At 29.2% G+C, this 23,115-nt stretch overlaps 2 protein-coding genes across 5 annotated transcripts; both read right to left on the bottom strand.

The window, feature by feature from the left end:
* Positions 1–1,585: 1,585 nt before the first annotated feature.
* Positions 1,586–17,954, bottom strand: LOC132923191 (uncharacterized). Its single transcript, XM_060987039.1, has 2 exons — positions 16,267–17,954; positions 1,586–2,429 (listed from the first exon to the last, which is right to left on the bottom strand). The coding sequence occupies exons 1-2, from the start codon at positions 16,657–16,659 to the stop codon at positions 1,899–1,901; spliced, it is 924 nt and encodes a 307-aa protein (XP_060843022.1). The 5' UTR covers positions 16,660–17,954; the 3' UTR covers positions 1,586–1,898.
* Positions 17,955–19,816: 1,862 nt separating this feature from the next.
* Positions 19,817–23,023, bottom strand: LOC132920839 (calcium release-activated calcium channel protein 1). Of its 4 annotated transcripts, none has more exons than XM_060983545.1 (5): positions 22,869–23,019; positions 22,633–22,783; positions 22,311–22,522; positions 21,522–21,671; positions 19,817–21,460 (listed from the first exon to the last, which is right to left on the bottom strand). In XM_060983545.1, exons 3-5 carry the CDS (start codon positions 22,422–22,424, stop codon positions 20,936–20,938), a joined length of 789 nt encoding a protein of 262 aa, XP_060839528.1. In that variant the 5' UTR covers positions 22,425–22,522; positions 22,633–22,783; positions 22,869–23,019; the 3' UTR covers positions 19,817–20,935. The 4 variants fall into 4 exon arrangements, with proteins under 4 accessions (XP_060839528.1, XP_060839529.1, XP_060839531.1 ...); XM_060983546.1 differs by having other exon boundaries at positions 22,311–22,486; XM_060983548.1 differs by lacking the exon at positions 22,311–22,522 and having other exon boundaries at positions 22,869–23,017.
* Between the last annotated feature and the right edge of the window lie 92 nt (positions 23,024–23,115).

The raw sequence follows: 23,115 nt of genomic DNA, 5'->3' as shown, positions 1-23,115 counted from the left end.
AATGTTTGAATCAATTATTGGATAAACAAAAAAAAGAAAAGATGTGTGTTGAACGGTACGAGTATGTTATAAAATCACAAGACTTTATCTAATTACTCAAAGAAACTTGAAAATATTTAAAGATTATATTAATAGCGCTAAGTAATAATTCTTATATAGGTAAATTGATTTAGTTTTCCACTTCTCTAGTGTTGCAAAGCGACGCAGTAAGTTTTGATAAAATACTGTGGCAAAACACAAGGTTTAATTGTGAAATAATAATAATAATTTATATTTGTTTTATGTAAATACTAAATAGTGACTAGGTATAATGGAATATTTCGGAATCTCGAGGGCAGAAGACATTTTAAATTCTAGCTGATTATTCTAAGAACAATCTTCAAGACGATTTAGATTTCTGAGAAAATGAAGTAGGTACCTAGGTCCCAGTTAGTAATTGCTGATAATAATGTCGTTAATTGCACTAGAAAATAAAATAATCATTTACACTACTATATACTCACAAGATCGTGCGACGCCAAAACGATATGTGAATTAGGTTGCCAATGATTTGCTCCTTAATAAATAGACGGCACCATGGACATTCACAGCTCAGCTCAGTATGTACTTTTGTCAAAATAATTACACTTAAAAAGATTTAAATGTTATAATTTATTTATTTTATTTATAATTTGTGTGCACTTTATGACAGATCATCTGATGTTATAACATTTATAACGATTATTTGAATTATTGTTTTTAATTTTTTGAGTTACCTACTAATATTGAATTATTAACATTTAACAATAATTTATTTACATTTAGAAATTTAGAATTGAATACACTATACACGCATAAATATTAATTTATTAATAAATACTAATATATGTGAATTTCAGACTTTTTGTAAAATATTGTTATGTACCATTTTACTCACTTATACTCGTATATCTTTCTGTTTTAACTTATAAAATTATGATTAGTCACTCAGGAAAATCAGTTCTTCTATACCTTGCAGCTTACCCTAGAAGCATAGATAGCCAATTTTTTTTTTTAATAACGATCAATGATATTTTATAATGTCCTTCAATTGAATATATAAAAATAATATATCAAATATTGTTAGGTACATGGTGACGATTTACATATTTTATGCAATGTTGTTATAATTATGTATAACAGGAAATTACATAGTTGTATTATATTCAAATAGCATTATTTGCTTGATTTATAAATAGATTAAAAGTTAAATACTTTATGGAAATGACCAAATATGGTTTCAGATCATATATTAGTTCCATTATTAATACTAATTTATAAAAACTCTTATATAGGTATTTTTTAATGCACACATGTAGGGTTTATTTAGTTCTAATAGGATCATTAATTTATTAATAGTTATATAATTTGTATATACAATATAGTATAAATGATTAATATGATGTACAAATTACAATTGAGAGATTTTTCTTGTTTAAATGTTGCCTGTTTAAACAAATTTTAATGTTTACCCAATGAATTGGATACATGGGGGTATGGTACTTTCGGAGTAAGCCAATTCTAATTGACAAGATAATTTTTGTTTGTAATTAAAATCATACTCTCATAATGTAAAATGTTTTATTAGAAATACATACATTTAATAATAATAGAAATATATAGGAATCAAAAATTATGTATATAAATTGTCTTTAAGTTTACATAGTATTGTAAACAAATATTATTGGCTGTATACAAATGTCTAAAATATTATATGTATAACTTCAGGGTTAACATGAGCTTTAATAGTTCCCCCAATAGAATTATTCAATATTAATATTATCTAAAACAATGTACATGAATGGATGCTGGTCAACGACTAGTTGTTATCACTTAATAAATGCTGTCGCAGATAACACTATAACACAATAAGATTTGGTTTACTGTTGTTCCAGGTCGCTGATGGGTGATGGTGAAATAGACTTTGACGTGGTTGCTGCCTCAGTGTCGGGTTGTTGGGAGTCTCTCTTTTGCTCCAACAATTTCATTTCGTATTTGAACAACACTTGTTCAATGTCTCGTCGAGCCATTAGCTGTAGAGCTTTGTCGGCTTTAAGGTTACGCATCCGTTCAGCAACATAGTCTGAGAATGTATTGAATTCATCAGAAGGTACATCCAGCCTAGACATTCGCATCATCTTTCTGCTAATATAGCCTCCACCATCATCATCTGAATAATCTCCACCTGTTACTGGCTGCATACCACGATATTTCCTATATGATGACCATGTTTGTGGTTCCTGCACATCCACTATAGGTTCCTGGTTGTGGTAGTCATCCATGGACTCGTGCATCATTGAAGCCAGAACACTGTCTGCCTCATAGCCACTTGCATTTGTTTCATTTGCTTCTGCATAACTGTCCTCAGATGTTTGACTCCAATTATAATGTTGATTTTCCATGTCTGCTTGCTAAAACATAATAATAGTATCTTAATATGACTAAGACATATACAATATTTTAATTTATTGTGTCATTAGCTCTTGCAGAGTGAATTTATTTAAAAAAATTTTAAATAACTATTTTATTTTTATAATATACAATTATTATAAATCTTTATAGTTTTGTTAACATTATCTTACTTTAATGTAATGAATAGTTAAAAACAAAATATCTTGAAAAATAATAACACCCTTTTAATATAATACATAAGAATAAAGCTGGTAAGTAAATAAACAAGTTCTTTATACATTGTATAATGTATATTAAAAATATTTAACTAATTATTACCTTATTTTACTGTTTAACATAAACTTTAGTCTTAAAATGTTGATAATTATATCATTTATATCATATATTTGAGTTTAATTTATCCAATATTATATTGTAAATAGTTTAAACGTGATAAAAATTATTTTCAGTTTCAAATCTATTTCTTACTTTACTGTATAATAGAATAACTAGAAAATATAATTATGTTAACTCCTTAAACAACTAGCTATAGCTAAGTGTAGCTGTTTATTTAACTGGAACATCTGTTCTATATTTGGTCTATTTAATTTTTCCCAATACTTTACACTAATATACCACACACATATTTTTTTTCATCACAATTTGCAATACTAAACTTAATAATTTTAGATATTCTAAGGCTCCATGTCTTTATCAAATTTACAATTCTCTATTTTTTTCAATCAAATTGACAAAAAAAATGCAAAGATAAAGTTACTTTATAAAATATAAAGTAAAACTGGAATTTAATGTGTATAAATCACAGCTGTAGGCAATGTTTTTCAAATTAGCATTAGCATGTTAGTTAGATTTTACAAATGTGTATGGCCACTCAAATAGTGTCTTTGAAATTTATTATAGTTGTTTTCCATAATATAGATTTTATAGCTAGATCACATGGATGTCGAGTTGCATACTACTCAACAGTCAACAGTTATCATAATAATATAATTGGTTTTCTTTTCTTGGTGTTGAAATAATCAATGATCAATCGGGTACCTATGTAGTCATGTGGTCATTAATGGCGTACATATACAATCGTGCAGTGTTTTATCATCCTTTCAACTAATTTACAGTCCTTACACGCGGCCCGTTTGGATTTTCCTTTCGTGGTAGTTTCATCAAAATGAATCAATCCGAGGTTTTTTTTTATATAATCGTATAAGATACTAGATACTTATTGCTTACCACTTAAATATTTTAGCACAAGTGACAAGTTTGTAACAATGACGATGACTATTGTAATTTATGATAAATTAGGCAAAATTAAGAAAGACGTTTTAATGAGTTTTTATATTATGCTTATTATGGTTTGTCTCATCTCTCATGGTCGAAGAAATAGAAAATATATTATATTAATATTAGGTAATTAATTAATGATTAGGCAATAAGCGTATTTTGCAAAATATCAATATTTTATTCATTTGAACTGTATCTACATATAAAATGTCTTATAAAATTATTCACATTAGTCATGGTTAGAGGTCGAATTATTATGATTTTACATATTTGTTTTTAGTATATAGAGAGTTAAATGGGAATAAGATATATTTACGATACATGAATCATGGAACTATTTATTTTTATAAATATTTTACAGAAGAAAATGATTATTAATTATATTAAATATTATTTTTATGCACCAATTAATTGTTATTGTAAACAAAACAAAACAAAATAAATGTAATCTGCTATTGTAAACCAAATTAATAAGACAAATTTAAACTGAACAATTTTACTTTTTTATTTTTACAGAATATTAAAGCATTTTTAAGGATAAACAACATAGTTAAGGGATTTTAAGAGAATATAAATCCGATCTCTAGCCATAGTATATGTGTCAAATAGTTAGTCAAAGATTTAAATTTGTCCATGTTCATCATTCTCTAAAAACGAATTTAATATTTAATTGTCAAATTGATTATATATATTTCTTTTAATTACATTACGTTTGGTTTAATGTGTTTTCGTTTAATTGTCGATTTAATGCATTAGAATATTATAATAGGTTGATAATGTTTTTTAGGGGAACTTGTGTGACGACACAACGATGGAGACGCTATGAAAATTGCGCACTGATTCTTACTACAATTGCTATATTGCAGTATAAGTAATTTTTTTAATTATATTTTTTAGTGTTATGCCTATCGTGTTTTTTGTTTGTTAATTACGATCGTTACATTAGTTGTTATAATACGATTGATATATAGAAATAGAAGCTATAAAGGTCATGTAATATTGTGTAATAAATTATGAACTAGCATCAATATATATACATAAAATATAAATAAATACAATATTATAGGTACCTAATGATATTAATTAATAATTTCTTAATACCCTAATAATTACTACATACTTTTAAAACAATAGTAAAATTAAATGAAAATAATGTTCTTTTAAGGTTCTTTTGAGTGGGTCAATATGAAGACATTTATCTACATTCCTCGAGTGTATTTATACTTGTAATTTATGCGTTTTATGATGACTTTAAAAGTTGAAAGTCATATCATTAATATATTTTATAACTTACAAAGTTACAAAAATGATTAATCTTAGATTTAAACTATAGGTCAATAATATCAATTAATTATAAATTTATAAACAATTATAAAACAAAATTATTTCAAACTCGATCAACAAATACATTTCCCTCACCTACAATTTTACACCTACCTACCTATATTCAATAATTATATTATAACAAATTTATTACACATCAAGTCATCAATATATTTCGATGACTGCAATCTCATAAATGCATATGTATTTAACATATTTATCATTTTTATCAAAATTTAATATTATATATTCGTAATTACCCGTATTTACGGTAACTTTTGAAATTGCGAATATTGTTTAATTTACTTATTATATATAATATATAAATATATTTTTTTAAATATAACACGTCACTGTGTGATATTATTGATATTAATAGTGTTTTAAAACAATGAATAGTTATTGAAAGTATTGAAGAATGTGTGTGTTGGGACTTAGAGACAGTGTTTATTTCAGATCTCCTATCCCCAGCCCTGAGGGTGGCGGAGAGTAATAATAGGTTCTGATACTGGGCAGGGAGGAAATAAACTCTATATGAGAATTTAAAATAAATATAATTGTTTTCAAATAAAATTGCTTTTAGTTTAAAAATGATAGAATCAGGCACAAATCATAGTATAAACCAATCCGTAATAATACATTAAAAAATAATAATATATTATTCAAAATACATTTAATTATAGACCATAAATTATAAATGTATTAATAAAGTATATCAATATTCTAGAATTCTACATAGTAGACATAATACTTTAAAAGACTCTGTTTGGTAATTATTAAGCAGATTATATGTTTATAGTATCACTACCTAGTATAATAGTAGTAAAATTAGGTACTATATTATTTCGGTATTTGTTTCAGTTAGTTTATAAAATAAATAAATAATGTATTTACTAAATTATTCTTATGAAATAAAATTAGTTATATTGTATTTGTATATAATATATTCAATATAATAGTACCTATGCAAAATATTACAAAAATTTTTTATTTCTTTAATTAATTTACAATTTAATTAATCCTATTTCAACCAATGAAAAAATATATCCATCGACTGTGAATATTTATACCGTTATTAAAAATGTATCAAATTTATAACAACTATTAAATAAAATTGGGTTTTCAGTCATAAAAATACGTTATCTAACAAAAGTGCGTTTTAATAAAATGTGTAAACGCTAAATTTCAGGATTAAAATTATAAAATTGTTCTGAAAAACAAGCTAATATTGTTAATGACGTACAAACAATTAATTATTACCTCAACGAACATACTATAATTTTTATTTATTTAAAAAAAACCATTTGTTCTAATCAACAAAGTTTGTATTGTGCTGATTTCATTATTTAAATCGTGTAATTAGTAGCTTACATTTCATAGTAAACAAGGACTCTATAGATACATATATAATAAACAATATAGTTAGCAACTATACTACTATAGTATACACACTACACTATTCAACAATGGCCAATGCAAATATTCCTCCTAAAAAAATTAAATGTAACCAAATATACATAAGTTAATTTTTTAATTATATGACATAAAGTATAGGTAGATTATATTATACAATTCACATATGAATATATTTTTGGGAAATAATAAATATTGTAAAATTTTTATAAAATTGATATTTGTTAATCGAACTTTTTAAGCACTTAGTTAATTAAAGTAAAATATTATTAGCATTAAGTAAGAAAACTGTATAGTTTAGAGTTCAGTTATTTTAAACCATCACTCATTATAAGTACCTATATGTTTATAATTTTAGATATACCTACCACACACAATATTGCTAAAACGATCAATATTGATTTAAATGTATGTCTATATTATGATAATTAATTGATGAGTTGTTGTTTTTGTATAGAAAATATATTTATACATAAAGAATAGTGAATCGAAAGAATGATAAAAAATGAATAATTTTCGGCGTGGAGAATTAATAAAAAAAATATATTTTTATTATGAGTCACACAACAATACAACATAATGTGTACAAAATATAATATCGAATATTAGCGTATTCATATTGTTACTTGCGTTATCCATTTAGAATACCTACCATAAAAGTTAAATGTCTGTGGTACGACTGGTACTATATTGGTAAGTAAAGTTTATTGAGCTTAAAAATTAGTTGACGATAGAAGGAATCCATTTCATTATAATTTGTTAAATGGATAATGTATCATGTACCATATTCGATTGCGATGCATGGGTGGAAAAAAGGAGATGCTGTATAATACTAAGAGAAGATATAAGCCCAGGAAACATAGTGAGGATCGTGCTGGACAACGCTAACAAATAGGAAACGATCAGAAAATACGTGAAAGAGGTGATGACATCTAAAGAAGAAGAAAGAAGAGAATGAGAGAGAAATTAAAGAAGGAACTTAAATTAAATTAGATAAACTTCTTAAAATGTAGGCTGAAGACAAAAACGAGAGGATTAGAGGCCCCCTAGCTGTTTTGATGTTGTAACTATGTAAGATTGTGTTTTATATATCATGCAATTTTCATAATAAATTATGGTATTGTTTGTAGAGTAACATATTGCTATAAGTAACAAGCTTTACGTTTTTATTACGATTTTAACGTTAAAATATAAACAATATGACTAACTATTAACTAATACAAACATATGATAGTATAAGTAATAATTTCTAGTCTAATCTAAAACAATATACAATTTTAATCTATATTAAATAAATAGCAGTTCATAAATTTGAAACTATGTTGAATATTTAAAACATTATTATGATATCATTTTCATACAAATTGTAAATTTGTTTCGAAAGTTTTTAAACAGTTGTTTATATAACAGGGTGAAAAAAATTGTTTAGGGCTCTGACGTGTATCGTTAAAAATATACTACCTAACAAATCACAATTTAGTAGTTTTTACTCTATAAAATATACATTTTAATGTTAATATGAAAATAAAAATACTATTATACATTTATATACATAAAAAAACGATAAAGAAGCTATATTTTTGCGATGGTGGGATAAGGAACATTTATCAAAATAATTTTAAAATACTACACATAAATATTACACAAATATCAAACACGAGATTTTGTATTAATTATAATCAAAAATTGCGAAATCTTTCTGGTACGCACCCCGAGTTTATTGTTCATCAACTAGTATTTTTTTATATTCATTCAAACTTTTAAAAATGTAGTAAAAATAGTAAAATCACATTTACCTACAACTGTTAAGAGTACCTACATTAAAATGTTATAAGAATTATTTTCGTTTTTTAAAATACACTTACGGGTTGTGACTGGTACACAATGCTTTGAAGTTAAAAAAGAATGTCCCTATAACTTCAAAAAAATTAAAAATTAAATAAGAATTTTAAGTTATAAATAAATAGTTATTTTTTTTCCGAGGATAACAATAACGTAACCTTTCTACAAGACATTTTTCCCAGTTAGCCACCATGGCTTTGAGCATGAAATATGAGCTACAAATAATGGTTGTATATTGAGGGAGATGTTCCGAGTACATTCCGTTTTTAATTTAAATTTTTTTCATAGTCCGAGTACGTCCATATATAGTCTTATTGACAAATTATATTAAATAGTTGGAGTGCGTCCTTGCCGCTTGTTCTATAGCTAAAACTTTTAAATGATAACCAACAATCAAATCGTTTATGATAGCACAAAAAATATACAATTATAAAAGAAATTTATACAATGTGGAAACGGTGCAAAGGACCTAATACTTTTGATGTGTAATCATGGGCAACTTAATATCTTTATTTGTTAATTTGTTATGCAACTTATGCTGTATAAGATTATAACGGTCCCTTACAAGGATTTCGATTGAGATAGTGTCGATATGAATATGACTTCTATAAAATATATGTATCTAAATTCTACATAACAATAAAACGTTAATACGTTATGATTAAAATATTATGAATGTCGCATGTAAGTGCTGTATATCAACGATAGAGTATTTAAGAAATAAAAAAAATATCAAGTCTCTTAACTTATTTTCAGTAACAGAATAAATAATAGTAATCATACATAAAATATACAAATAATATCATCATTGTAAGAGAATTTTTAAATTGATAAATACTTGTGGTTAATTTTGTTAATGTGTAAGTACATCTCACTCGTTTTACCGCTTGAACTTCATCGTACGAATATTATATAATATAGTACATTTTTCAAACAAATTTAGCAGTTTGACCAGAGGTCATGGAGATAGAAATGATTCAGCATAAATCGACCGTGTACAGAGTATATTATACAATGATTAGTTAATTACAAGTGATGTTTTTAACAGAAGAAATAGTAGAAACCAAACGAACCGAATTTGTTTATTTGAGCGAACAATATAGTAATGACTAATGAGTAATGAGTAATGACTAATAATAATAAATAATGTTAAATTTATATTTATTTGATTTTAACAAATCAAAGAAGTATTACATTGGAATTAATTAGAAGAGAATAAAAATGAAAATATAAGTGGCATGGTCAACGAAATAAAGAATTTTAGACAACGTAAATAATAATCAATATTTTCAAACTCTTTTTTAAATCAGATACCTATAACCTATACCTCATCGACTTTTTACTAATAATTACTATAATAACCTAATTTCACTAAGCATACTGCAAGACTCAATCATTCACATACAACATTGTTTATTTATTAATTGAGCCAATTACGTATCGATAATTATTAAAAAAATAGTAACCATCAATAAACTTTAGGATATCTAATAATAATTAAGAAATAGTTATTAATATTACATAAATATAATAAAAATACATACTTTGAAAACGTAACTACATAATTTATAAATTAAAATTTAATTTTTAGGTATATGAATACTGTAAAAGTGTAAATTACCTTAAGTATAATACAAAGTGGTTATTTTAAAAGCTTTTATCATCTCGAAAAGTATCAACCAATTTATCAACGTTACTGAAGATATTTTATCAACATAATTTTATATGAAACAAAATGTTTCTTGTTTTTATCATTATAATAATTTTTTACGTTTTCTATAATTGACAGAATACTGTTCAGAAAATTTTGATTTATTAAAATAGTAGTTAAAAAGTATTTAAATTTAAGAAGGCTGAAATAGTAAAACAACATTTTTTAAATACCCTTGGCTACGTGCCACTCTGTGTATAAAACTTAAACTTAAAATATATTTAAATTGAGTTAGGTTAAGTATTGTTGAACTTTTTGGTAAAAAATATGACCGGTATTCATATTGACTAATTAAAAAATACAATTTGTTTTAATTCCAAAATTTGTCTTTTGTATACTTTTCACAGACCCTCCTCTTGAGAATTTTATCCAACTCAAACATTTAAGAGCTACTGTAAGGTTATATGAGACTGTAGAACATAGTATAGTATTGTTTTATGCTAACGAAAACGAAACAAAGACACCACAACTTAACGACCATCGAAATCTATATAAATCTCGTTTGTTATAAATTGCAACGGTCGGAAACTAAAATCACTTATATATATAATATGTATATAGCTAAACGTACGTTAAAATTTAATGGGCAGTTATTTAATAGCGAATAAATAAACCAGTTTATTATACATATCTAACGAAATGAATAAAAAACACTGACTAAGATTATATATTTTGCATTTAATAACTCTCAACGAAATTAATTTTGCATTTAATCTATAAACTCAATTCCGAAAGTTTGTTAGTTTGTTTTTACTGTTTGTAGTATTGCACGAATTAAATAATCGAACTGATTAACCGGTGAATGTCAAATTTTTCAAATGTCCAAATTCTTTGTTCTCCGGAAATCCGGGGCAGGTTATAGTAAAAATCCGTTACCGTGGAACGCACACAATATTTTAGTCGACTACTATGATATATTAATGATAAATTAATATCATAATAATTAATAAGACATTTTGTGATAAAACCATGTTCTATGTTTTATAGTAGTATCTATCACTATAGTTTGAAGGTTACAGCCTTACAGGGACTAGGGAGTTTTATAAAATCAAAGTTAAAAATAAACTGTAGAGTAAAAATGTTCCCCCTTCGTCATTAAAATCAAGATGTAAACAATAAATTGAGGTATAATATTATATATTTTATAATTGTATATACGCCTATATTTACATAGATGCAAATGTTTATAAACAATAGATTATCGATAACCTTAGTAGATAATAATTTTTCCATAATAATTGTTATAAACTTATAACTTATAGCTACTAGCCAGATCACTTATATGTATCATGTATGTATGCTATGATTCTTCTTATAAAAATAATATGAAAAGTACATCCACAATATTAATATATTACATAAGTATGTACATTCTTTATTTTATATTTTACATATTGAAATCGTGATAGTTTTTTCTTAATGCGAGAATTCGGACTTTAACTAAGAGAGGCTAAAAAGTAAAAATGTATAGGGAATCTAACGTTTAAGCTCCCCGAGTTACGTCAATGTTCGATATATATGTCAATAAAAATCACTACAACAAGCATCGATTACAACGAGATCTGTTAATAACGAACAAAACATTAGATCGTGATACGAGTCCATATGATATTGTATGTTAAAAAATTTAAAAAAATTACACAATAATCTTTCGATTCTTAAGAAGTGGTCGTTTTTTGGTAACATTTTGGTCGATACACTTTTTATTTTTCAACCATTTCGTATTAACCATTTTCGGCCAGTACACTATTTTTGTCATCAATTTAAAATTGTATTATTGATTTATCATTAAAATGATATCATCCGTTTAGATTCATAAATTGGCAGTTTGCTTTGCCATAAGATTATCATCTTTCTAAAATATTTTACTTGTATGTGGTATACCAATTAAGAGGACCTGAAGATTTTCCGTTTTCGTTGATATTGTCATTAAGATATTTTTATATACTGCAGAGTGTAGAGTGTAGAGTAATGTACAGTGTGTGTTTGTGTGTATGTGTGTGTGTGTGTAGTGTAACCAGGGTTGGAATGATAATATGTTTAAAATAATTATACATAAACTTTCAAAAATAAACCTACAATTTTATCGTAATTTTTTTTATAAAATATATTACATTTTGTTTGTAGATCACGGTATACTACTATTTAGTGACATAGTGTAGATAATATAATAATGATGTTACTTTATAATGTATCTATAATATATTACACTTGAAACAAAGCACTGTTATAAATATTTTTTTTAAAACATTAAAAAAAACCGTTAAGAATTTAAAAAAAAAAGTTTTAAATGAATAAAACTTTTGTTTTGTACCATTTAAAGAAAACTTTTTTTTCCAACTGACTGTAGCGTACCCGCGAGATGGTACTTGTGTTAAAAATTCATTGGCGTTTATTTAAATAATTATCGTAGGCACTTACTATAACAATCAAACCGATTTAATATTTATTTAATGCTTATTTAAAAAATATATAGGTACTCATAAATGTTCAACTATTTTATAAATAAATTGATTGATTATTATTGAAAAAAAAATTGACGTCACATACCAATTTAATATTTATTTATTTTCAATTATTTTTATAATGGTGACTAAAATAGTGTACTAACCGAAAATGGTTAATAAGAATGGTTAAGAACGATTCAGCCCACACAAATCGTTATAGTTTGTTCATAATCTTTGGTTGTATGCGCGTTACTTATTACAATCTAATAATATTTTTGTGTTATATAAAAACAGGATACGAGTTTTGGTGTTTTTTTAGTTATAAGAGCGTCAGTTGTGTGAAAACGCCAGACCGTTATGTTGCAGCTTCGTTAATTTTCGTTTGAGGAAAAAATTTGGATGATAAAACGTTTGGAAAACGGTAAGAAAAACAGAGTGATCGTAAAAGAATTTTACGACTTTTTGGTTCAAATTGAACGTGTTTATATTATAAATAATATAAATGATATTATTTTGCAATCAAAAACTGACCAACAGGCTGAACAAATGAAGAAATTTAGTATTTCAATTATTTAGCGTTTCCGACAACAACGATATTTTTCTGCAAGATTTTAGGTAAGTCATCAGGATTTATTATTGCGAAGTACTCGTATATTCCAATTGGCTTGCTAACGTTTGGCTATCCCTTTAAACAGTTTAAACAGGTTACTTTAATGATGGAAATGTTAATAAAGCAGGCCTTTTTTTTATCAAATTACTTTAATAAAACTACGCTTCAAAAGTGAAAAGTGATAGAGTGGAGAAATATCTATGGAAAATATAACTGTTCTTGTGATAGTTAACACGTCAACATAACTTGAATTAATGAAAGAAAACTCATCTTTATCTATTATTGGAAAGTCATAAAGCTTTTAATGTGTCAAAGGAGTTACTTCACTTTTAGTATTCTATAAAAATAGCATTAATGCTTAGATGACTATATAGACATTTTCGAAAAAATCCTGAAATTATGAGATGCTGAGTTATGTCCGAGAACGTACTATTTTTATTTCTTTGGTAAAATTTGTTTCAAATAAATTTATAATATTAAATTTTAAATTTTAGTACGATAAATTTATTAATTACCTACTTAATATTTTAATTTTTATGCAATAATAATCATGAACATTGTGTACGTTTTTCTATTTTTTTAAGGTGATCTTAAGTTTTCAAAATTGTACGACACATAATGAAATAAATGTGGATTCAAGTATACCTATTAGACATTAGTACATTATATCATTGATCATAAATAATATCAATGATTATATATGCACATATAATAATTTAACTATAATATTTAAGTAATAGAAATACCTATAATAATATCGTTTATTTGTCAACATCAATTTTATTGTTTAACTATAATATATTAATATAGTATTAATATTATAATATTAATTATTATACATTGATGTACATCATAAATAATAACTACAATAAAGTTCAAAAAAATTATGCGAGAAATACGGTAAACCGCAAAAACCGATGGTAGATCGCACACTTTACCATTTACTAGAATGAGCTATAACAAAAAATTCCTGGTATCCTTGTCGATAGATTTTTTAACTGCATTATCAAAATAATATGTATATTTATAACAACGCGCACCGCGCACGAATGTAATAGTGTCGTTAAACTTTAGCGGGTACTAAACATACTAGTAAAAATTATGTTGTTTCTAAAAAGTAGAACGCGATGATTTTGCCGTCTTTATAACACAATAAGTAATTTTCAAGCTCACAGTCTTACAACACGTTGACGCGCTTATCATTTATACGTTTTTTTCTTTATAGCCAACCTAAATTATTATACTTTAAAACTGCCGAATTGTGCGTGCAAAGGCAAGTATACTTATTCACCGCTTATTATTTTTAGAATAATTATGTGTTTTTGTTACAGTAAAATAGCAGCTAATCATAGTTAGTTAGCTAGCATTATTGTAAGTTTGTGACTATGTATAATATTAATTTTAACTTTTTAGGGTTGAGTGAGTAAAAAGTTTTGAGTAAAAGATTGAAATTGTACAGAAGGTTATGGAAGTTTCTTTAAACTTGCTAGTAAGGTAGAACAGTAAAAGGCAATGTTATACTGGGTCACTTTTAATATTCTTACAGGATAACTATTATTATTTTTACTATTATGATTTATGACTATAATATTATAGTCGATTCTAAACTATAATTAACCAAAATTGACGAATGTGTTTATTTTTATTTAGTATATTATGTTGTACTTTGAAACAACATACCTACCTAACATATTTATAAGCATTAATAATATAATACAGAGAATTGACATTTACCTATCCCGATAATTATTGAATATTCAAGTATTGACTATATAGGTACTATTTATAGAATAAAATAAAAGTAATTATGTACTAGCTATTATAAAAGTTAAGGAAATTAATGTTTTTATATATTATTACAATTTTAATTACTAAATAAATTATTTGGAGTCTTACACAAAGACGTCGATCTAAAAATGTACGCAAAAATAGAAAAAACTCTCCACAAAATACGAATTATATAATAAGTATGAATCTATAACTTGAATTTTTTGATACAGATAAACAACACATTTCACTAGCGGTTTTTACGTAATTTGTATGTCTATACAAATAGAAGATATGATGGTTCCGGGAATATATGTATACATAATTAATCGTACGCGCGGAAAGGGTCTTATATTTAGGTGTAATATGGTATTGGTACAGATGATTTTCAAAATCACCAATAAAAACTTTAGGCGCGCGTGGCGTTATCGCCTTGATTCGAACCCCGTGCCCGGAAACGGACGAAACAATTCTTTTTTGAATTATCTGCACTCGCTGTGGCTGGGTGAACGAGGCCGGGGCGGGGGCGGCCTGATATAGTGTATCGTCGAGCGCAAGCGTCGCACTGTCTACGTTAACGCACTGTCAGCGATAAACGTTTCAAACTCGCTATGGTAACAGTACACAACCAACTACCAAGCGGTGCGACTAGCGATATAAGTTGCGAGCGTTTCTTCACGCTGGGCCGCCGGTTTTACGCGGTTTCGCTGGTAATATCAGCTAAAACCGAAAATAGTACAATATATTATAAAATATACATCTACTAAACTACGATTTTCGACTCTGAAGGGCTAAAAATAGATCGGAAACGCCAGCGTGAAAATATCCTCACTGGTCGCAATACGTACACCGTACAGATTTTTTAAGGAGTTGATTTTAATATAGCAGTGCCTTAGACTTTCCCCTTCTCCCACACTCCCACAAAATTAATACAATTGTCACGGGAAAGTTTGTATCACCATCTCCGTTATCTGCAAGTCGACTCTTTAATTAAATTTCGATTAGACAACTACTACTAATTTCCTGTCCAGCTTAAGCGATTTCCAGTCATAAGTGATTGTACAGATGTCATCTTGTCCATAAATAGCAAAAGAGGGTAAATCTCAACCGTGGATAGATGTTCGTATCATTGTAAGCAGATCATTTGACGGAATTGCACCGTACCATTCAGGTTCGGATCCAAGTATTGCGAGGGGGGTAAGGGGCATTACCACCCCCCGCCGTAGACTCTGCCACACAGGTACATTTTAGGATGTACCTGGATGATGTCTGTATTTGGCAGCCGATAAAATTGGATATGCACATTGTATTGCCCCCTCCCCCTCCGTAAATAAGTTCTGGATCCGAGCCTGGTACCATTACATCCGTGATTTTGAGTTTGACAATAATAATTATCGTTAAATAGTATTATGCCATCGTTATAATAATATTATACTAATACTCACGTTTTGCGCGTTTGCGCCGCCGGGCACGGCTCCGGACGCCCCCGAGGCAGCGGCGGCGCCCGTCGAACAGTTGTTGAGCGGCTGCGACGTGTACCGGGACTGATCGTTCAGGAAACACAGCAGTTGGTAGCCGAACCACTTGGGGTTGTAAGCGACGCCACCGGATTCCCGGGCCCGTTTCACCTTGACGTTCTCCCGGCTGAACTGCACGCGCAACGTACATATTTTCTTGGCGATCTCCTCCTTGGGACACTTGAGCTTGGCGCTGATCTGCTCCAGGGACTCGTTCTTCATGCGCTTGTTACGGTAGTGCACCGAACTGGTGTCCCACAGGGCCGGACGGGCCCGGAACAAGTCGATCAGCTGGATGGTCTGCTCTCGGTACCACTCCATGGCCGCCCCGGCACAGGGTTCGTGGACCACCACCGCGCCACACGACTTCCGCCGATGCGCGACGGACGAGAGTGGAAAACCGTTGAGCTTTCGTTTCGAATTTCGGACGGTTTCGAGTGGTGGGTGACGCGCATGCGGGGTCGGTGGGCGGCGTTAAGACCGACAAACAACAACAATAATAATAATAATTATAACGTGCCGTCGGGCGGGAGATTTTAAATAATTATAGCGATAATTGTGTCAAAAATATATATTATGGATGATGTCGTTGTGCCGGCCGATCGTCGACGAAGAAGTGAAGATGCAAGAGGAGCACAGCGGTCGCAACAATCGGCGGAAACGGGCGCGCGTTTCGATGGTTGATGGCAAACTGCACCGGCCTTGGGTTTAGTTCACGTTATAAAACAATGTTTAGTGAACAACTGCCGGCCGCGGCGCGTTGTTGCCGCGGCGCATGCGCACCGGATTTCGATCAACAAAATAATGTTTTCCGTTTGTACATCGGGAAAAACAAAAACCCGGTCGTCGTCGTTGTCGTCGCCTCGCCGCCGCCGCCGCCGCTTCCCAAGGTTGCTTCGAAAAAACACTCGCCGTGTCACACGCACGCACACAGCGGCGGGCCGGGCGACAACAATGACATCAACACGGCGTCGGCGACGACGACGACGACGACCGAGCAGCGGCGGCGCGACGCTCAGTAGTACTCACTACTCAGTACTACTACTACTACTACTACTACTACTACTACTGAGTACTCACTATTCCGACAATGCTCGTCGGTCTGCTCGGGCGTTGGGACGGCTGCCGCACAAGCGTTTTATTATTGTCGCCGTCGCCGACGAGGCAGCGTTCTCACCGAGGCGTTTATTGCCCAAAATATTCACACACCCCTCCGCCGTTGCAGCCGTCGCCACGACCACGGTCAATGGCGTACTAGTTGTAGAGAGCGCACCCGACATCAGCGGCCTTTTCTATATACACAGCTATAATATTCACGTACTGTGGTGTTGTTAACCCGATAACCGTTTCGGGAAATACCTTTTTTTTTAGCTTTTGTGTCGTTGCCGAGCAGACTCCGCCGGCAACCCTGAGAGAGTATTATTATTATTGTTTTATCGCGTTTTTCCCTTTTCAATGGTCCCGGGTCGGCGGGGAGTCCAACACGGATTGTTGACACACAATGCGCGCGTTATTATTTTTATTTGTCACACACAACAATGGACGTGTGAATGGTAATGTACGGGCTCGGGGAGACGTTAGATACGCGAAGTACGAGCGTTATTTTAATATTCGCACACCGACTGCTTGGACGACGCGCGTTCGGGCAACCCCCCGCTAATAATAATCGAGATCCGTGTAATGTACAATATAACAACGGCGGCGGCGGCGGCGAGAATGGCTGGCGAACAAAAAAAAAATAAAAATAATCGATGTCGACGGAGTTTTCAAACGACGCCTGCGACCGACCGCCGTAAAAAACTTGTTTTGAATCTCCATACATACTATTATTGTACTTTAATGACGATGACGATTATAAATAAATAATAGTAATAGTGTAATTTGTAGATTGTTTACCGGGCGGAGGTGGTACTGAGGCGGCGGCAGGTCGAACGATTTTATTAGGATTTCTTTTTTTCACAAAACGGGTTTTTGTTTTTTACGTCTCGGTTATTTTCGTCGAACCATTAAATTATTGTTCGTACGAACCGAATAATAAATTTTTTACCGTACCTACCTGTTCGATTTGTAATCGGAATTACACAAGAGACGAGATCTATATTTTAGATCGTCTAAAAGTCGAAACGAACGAGGCAATGGTACATGATTATATGAACATAACATTTATAGCGTACAAGATAAATAAACATAACGACAATGATAACTATAATAATGTTAGAATTAATGTAAAAACGACGATTTTAATACATTAAATGTCTGTAGCATTTAAACAAGCACGTGACTCGCTGTAGGCAGTCAAGACTCAAGATTGTCGAGAAATGTGTCGTACTATAGTCACAAGTCACGACTCGCGACGTTTATCAACGGACAACATAAACGTCAAAAACAAATAGTTTTCATTATGGGAAAAAATATTGTACGAGCAATAGTACAACAACCTAATATCTAAAGTTTTTCTGAAAATGTGATTAATTACACAGTATTGACGTAATACGCGTGGTTATTAGCAATTATTAGTGCCAACTACTATTTTTTCTATAACGATTGTTACTAACAAGGTTCATATTCTTACATATCACATTGAAACAAAACTGATCTGCTTATTTTTTCATAACCAAAGTAAACTAAAACAACACGCGCCCACAATATATCATAATTTATTTACAATTCATGACGAATCAACGCTGTCATGCGGACCAATTGAAATCATTGGGAATATTAATTGAAGAAAATAAACGTGAATGCGATTAAAATAATTGTTGGTAGGTTCTTTGGAAATAATAAACATGCATCATACGGGATAATCCATTTAACTGGCAATGCTAATAAATTGCCCTGGTACATTTTTGTGTGGTTGAAACGTTAACTATTTTATATTTTCAACATAATACAACACAAGTAATTATTTTTATCAATGGACAGTGATTTTTAATTTTTCTAACGATAATCTATATATTTTTTCATAGTAAGAAGAATTATACTTTTCTGAAAATTAAGATATTATATTAAAGTTGGATGATAAATTCTATTTATCTTTATAAATATATACATTATATCTTTTCCTCATAAATAAGCGTTTTAATTTTTAAGACATTAATAGAGTATTAGACAATAGACTAAATTTTTCCAGGTATCCTTTTATTTTATTAGTCTTAATCTTCTTCCAAAATTTATATATATAATTATATAAACGACAACATTTTTAGAAAAACATTCTGCTTTCAAACATGGAAAAAAGAATAATTTTTCTAATAATTGATAAACAAATTATAATAATTAGAATAGTTACTTTAATGTATCACTCTGTATTTAACTGTATAAAATACTAGTTTAGTACAGAAAAAAAAAAAAAGAAATTAAAAAAATAATTGAAATAAAAACAATTTCATAAAGTGTTATTACTTATTAATATCGCGTCATAATATCATATATAGCATAACCTATCAAGGTTGCACTGTTCACAGTAAAACAGCAATAGTTTTCATTTTTTAACATTTATTATTGCTTACCATTTGCATACAAAAATACATAACAATTTTGAAGTGTACAAAGTTCTGTTCTAGTAAGTACATACATATTACATGCATTAAGCGATAGTTCCATTAACATTAGCAACGTTAGATTCAAGTATAGATTTGTTGTGGATAATTTAACAAATGGAACAATTAAAAATCATTGTTTTTCTTATAAATAAATATATATTATGCACATATAATATAACAGAAAACTATCTGAACAACAATATTATAATATTGAAAGTAAAATAATAAAATCACATTAAAATAAAAACAATGTATAAGTAAAAAAAAATAATAATAATAACAATAATAATAATAATAAAAAAAAATTATTATGAGTTGAATAATAAAAACAAATGCTATAAATCTTTTTTTGTGTAGAAGACGATCAGAAAATATCCATTGATAAATAATGATAATAAAAATACATGGTAAATATTACAGACTAAAATCATGCTTTACCTAATATATTATGTTATAATTAAACACACTAATCCAATCTGAAGTTCTTATAAAACTTATTAAATTGTATAAAATTAGCATAATAATATAGTACAACTAATACCTAGGGTAGCCTTTTAGTGAATTAGTATGATTATAATATTCTTTATTTTCATGTAACATACTTGATCAAAGGCCAATGACTGCAAATAGTCAGTTATAGAAGACATAATAACATAGTTACTAAATAATGTTTAATTTGTAGACTGGTGATAAAAATTATATTACAAATAATGTAAAATATTTACAATTTAATAAAAAACTTAAACTTCATTATTAGTCTAGGAAATATTGAGCGGTGTAATGAAAAATAATATAAAATATAATATATAGTATATACTATGTGTAACTTGTATTCATTAAAACTTTATAATAACAAAATTAATTTATAGGATAGGTAAGAAATATGGCAAATAGTAAAAAAAAAATGTATAGATCAACAGTCAAGATAATAAGTCAAATATTGTAAATCATCAAGTGAACATATTTTTTAAATTTTGTTTAATAAAGCACCATTATAAATTGTATTTTAAAAACTAAACGGTTACTTAGGACTTTTGTCTCATTTGATGGCACTGTCAAACAATTTGTGTGCCTGGTGTATTCAGTAACAATCCATTTGTGCGTTCCAAGTCTCCTGCTTCAATTTGTTCTTTTAGAAGTTCTAATTGTCTAATGCCACTCACAGTCACTTCATATTTATGGGCTACCATAGATTGATAGAAGTGTATAGCAAATGCTAAAAATATCACTAGAACTGGAATTAACATAATAACAGCAGACCATGCTGCATATTTAGATATATCGTAAAATTTGACCCAACATAGTATGGCGATTTCTGCTAGGAACAATAGAAGACCAAGAAGTGTTGAAAATGCCCATGCAGTTTCTATGTACCAATGTAGACGTTCATGTGGAGCTTCATGTACGAGACTTACCGAATGGAGATTACATACAGCATCAATGTTTGGTAAAATACATGTACTTATCATTAGAGCTAACATATGAACAGCAACTAGTAGAGTGGTACATACAGCAAATGCAACAAGCATTCCTTCTGGTACTTTAGAATCATCGCTAATTTGCATCTCTACCATTGCCACCTATAGAAAATTATTTTATCAATAATAATTAAGTTTTTAATCAATTTATATTTTGACATACCATAGCAAAACCTGATAAAAGCGCTGATGTTTTGCTAGACGCCTTGAGCTTAGCTCTACTTAATTGAAGTTTACGCCAAGAAAGAAAAGCAGGAGAGTTGAGTGGGACACCAGCTTCTGTAACGTCGCACTGCGACATGTTATTGCACTTCTAAAAAATAAAATATATGAAGTTACTTCACTATTAAATTTTTAATGTCAATAAACTTATGTATATTTAAATACCAACACCGTAGGTATTATTTTCAGTAATAAGAAACTACTAATGCATTAAAATGTCTAAAAACATTTTAGAACTAGTTTATTAGTCACTTAGTCTAATTAGATATTTAACGCTTGATTAGAAAAACATTTTAACAACAACAGGTTTGAGAAGACCACCTGAAATTGTTTATATAATAAATTGATTGTAGTTAAAAATTAGTTTAAAATAACTCACTGACCATGGTTATGTATGTAGGTATTTGGTATGAGTTAACCACACCTCAAATATTGTTTTTAAATTTCTATGTTGTTAACTAAATATGTATTTATATATATTATATGTTAAAAAAAATACTTCAACAATCAATAAATAGTTGTTTTTTGCGTCATAAGACCTATTATTATTTATCATAAACCAACTGAAATCAATCCATTCATGCATGAAGAAAATTAGGCTGCAACATATCCAATTTCGAAGCACATCAAGTCTCAAGAACTGTAGAAATCATTACCAACATATGTTAGATTAAAATGTTAATGCCTAAGACAGTTTTGCATTTCCAGTTGTGGGTAGTATATAACGAACCTTTTGATGGTTGTTAAAGTTATTATAACAATGCCAATTAAAGTCTTGGTCCACCAAGTTGTCTTTGGTACCATACAACGTGTGGCGACCGGAACTGATTGAGAATGATGACATCAAGAACTGAGCTAAGTGCCGCGTACTCAAATATGTATATATTTTAAATATATATATATTATCTACATATAATTTTTTGAACAACAAAATATGGTAGTCTAATGTACACAATAATAAAAAATAAAATCTTAAAAAACTGATGCAATGTGAATTAATGCAGACGTGACTGAAGAGAAGTAGAAGGAATAAACTATTAAAATTCACCTACGTGTATTCACTGGTGATTCGTTAAAATAATGACGATTGATGATATAATAGTGCTCTGGTATTATAACAATATAACGTTATAACATTGTTGCGCTATGAGGTCTGTCGGGACTCGGGTAATGTGGAACCAATTATCGAGTGTGATTAAAAATCTATTGCATTAATATATAATGTGTTTTCCAATTAAAAAAAAAAAATTTAATTAAACAATATAAACAATAAATTTTAATTACTCACGGGTTCGTAAAGAACATATGTAGATCTGCAAAAAATAAAAAACTGGTACACCGCTGGACGCAGTGTGAAGTGAATGTTATCACACGCACACTCACGTACAAACGGCTACTGATGTCTGGATGGCATGGGACGAGGAGAGAAAATTTCGCAGTCGTCTCTCTCTCTTGTACGAAAATTTTTTGATAACCCCAGTCGACAACACGCGGGGGAAACACACAGTAATCCAAACATTCCCAAGGTCTTAACA

The sequence above is a fragment of the Rhopalosiphum padi genome, chromosome 2, assembly GCF_020882245.1.
Source record: "Rhopalosiphum padi isolate XX-2018 chromosome 2, ASM2088224v1, whole genome shotgun sequence".
NCBI classification, from domain to species: domain Eukaryota; kingdom Metazoa; phylum Arthropoda; class Insecta; order Hemiptera; family Aphididae; genus Rhopalosiphum; species Rhopalosiphum padi.
This window is presented reverse-complemented; position numbering and strand designations above follow the sequence as displayed.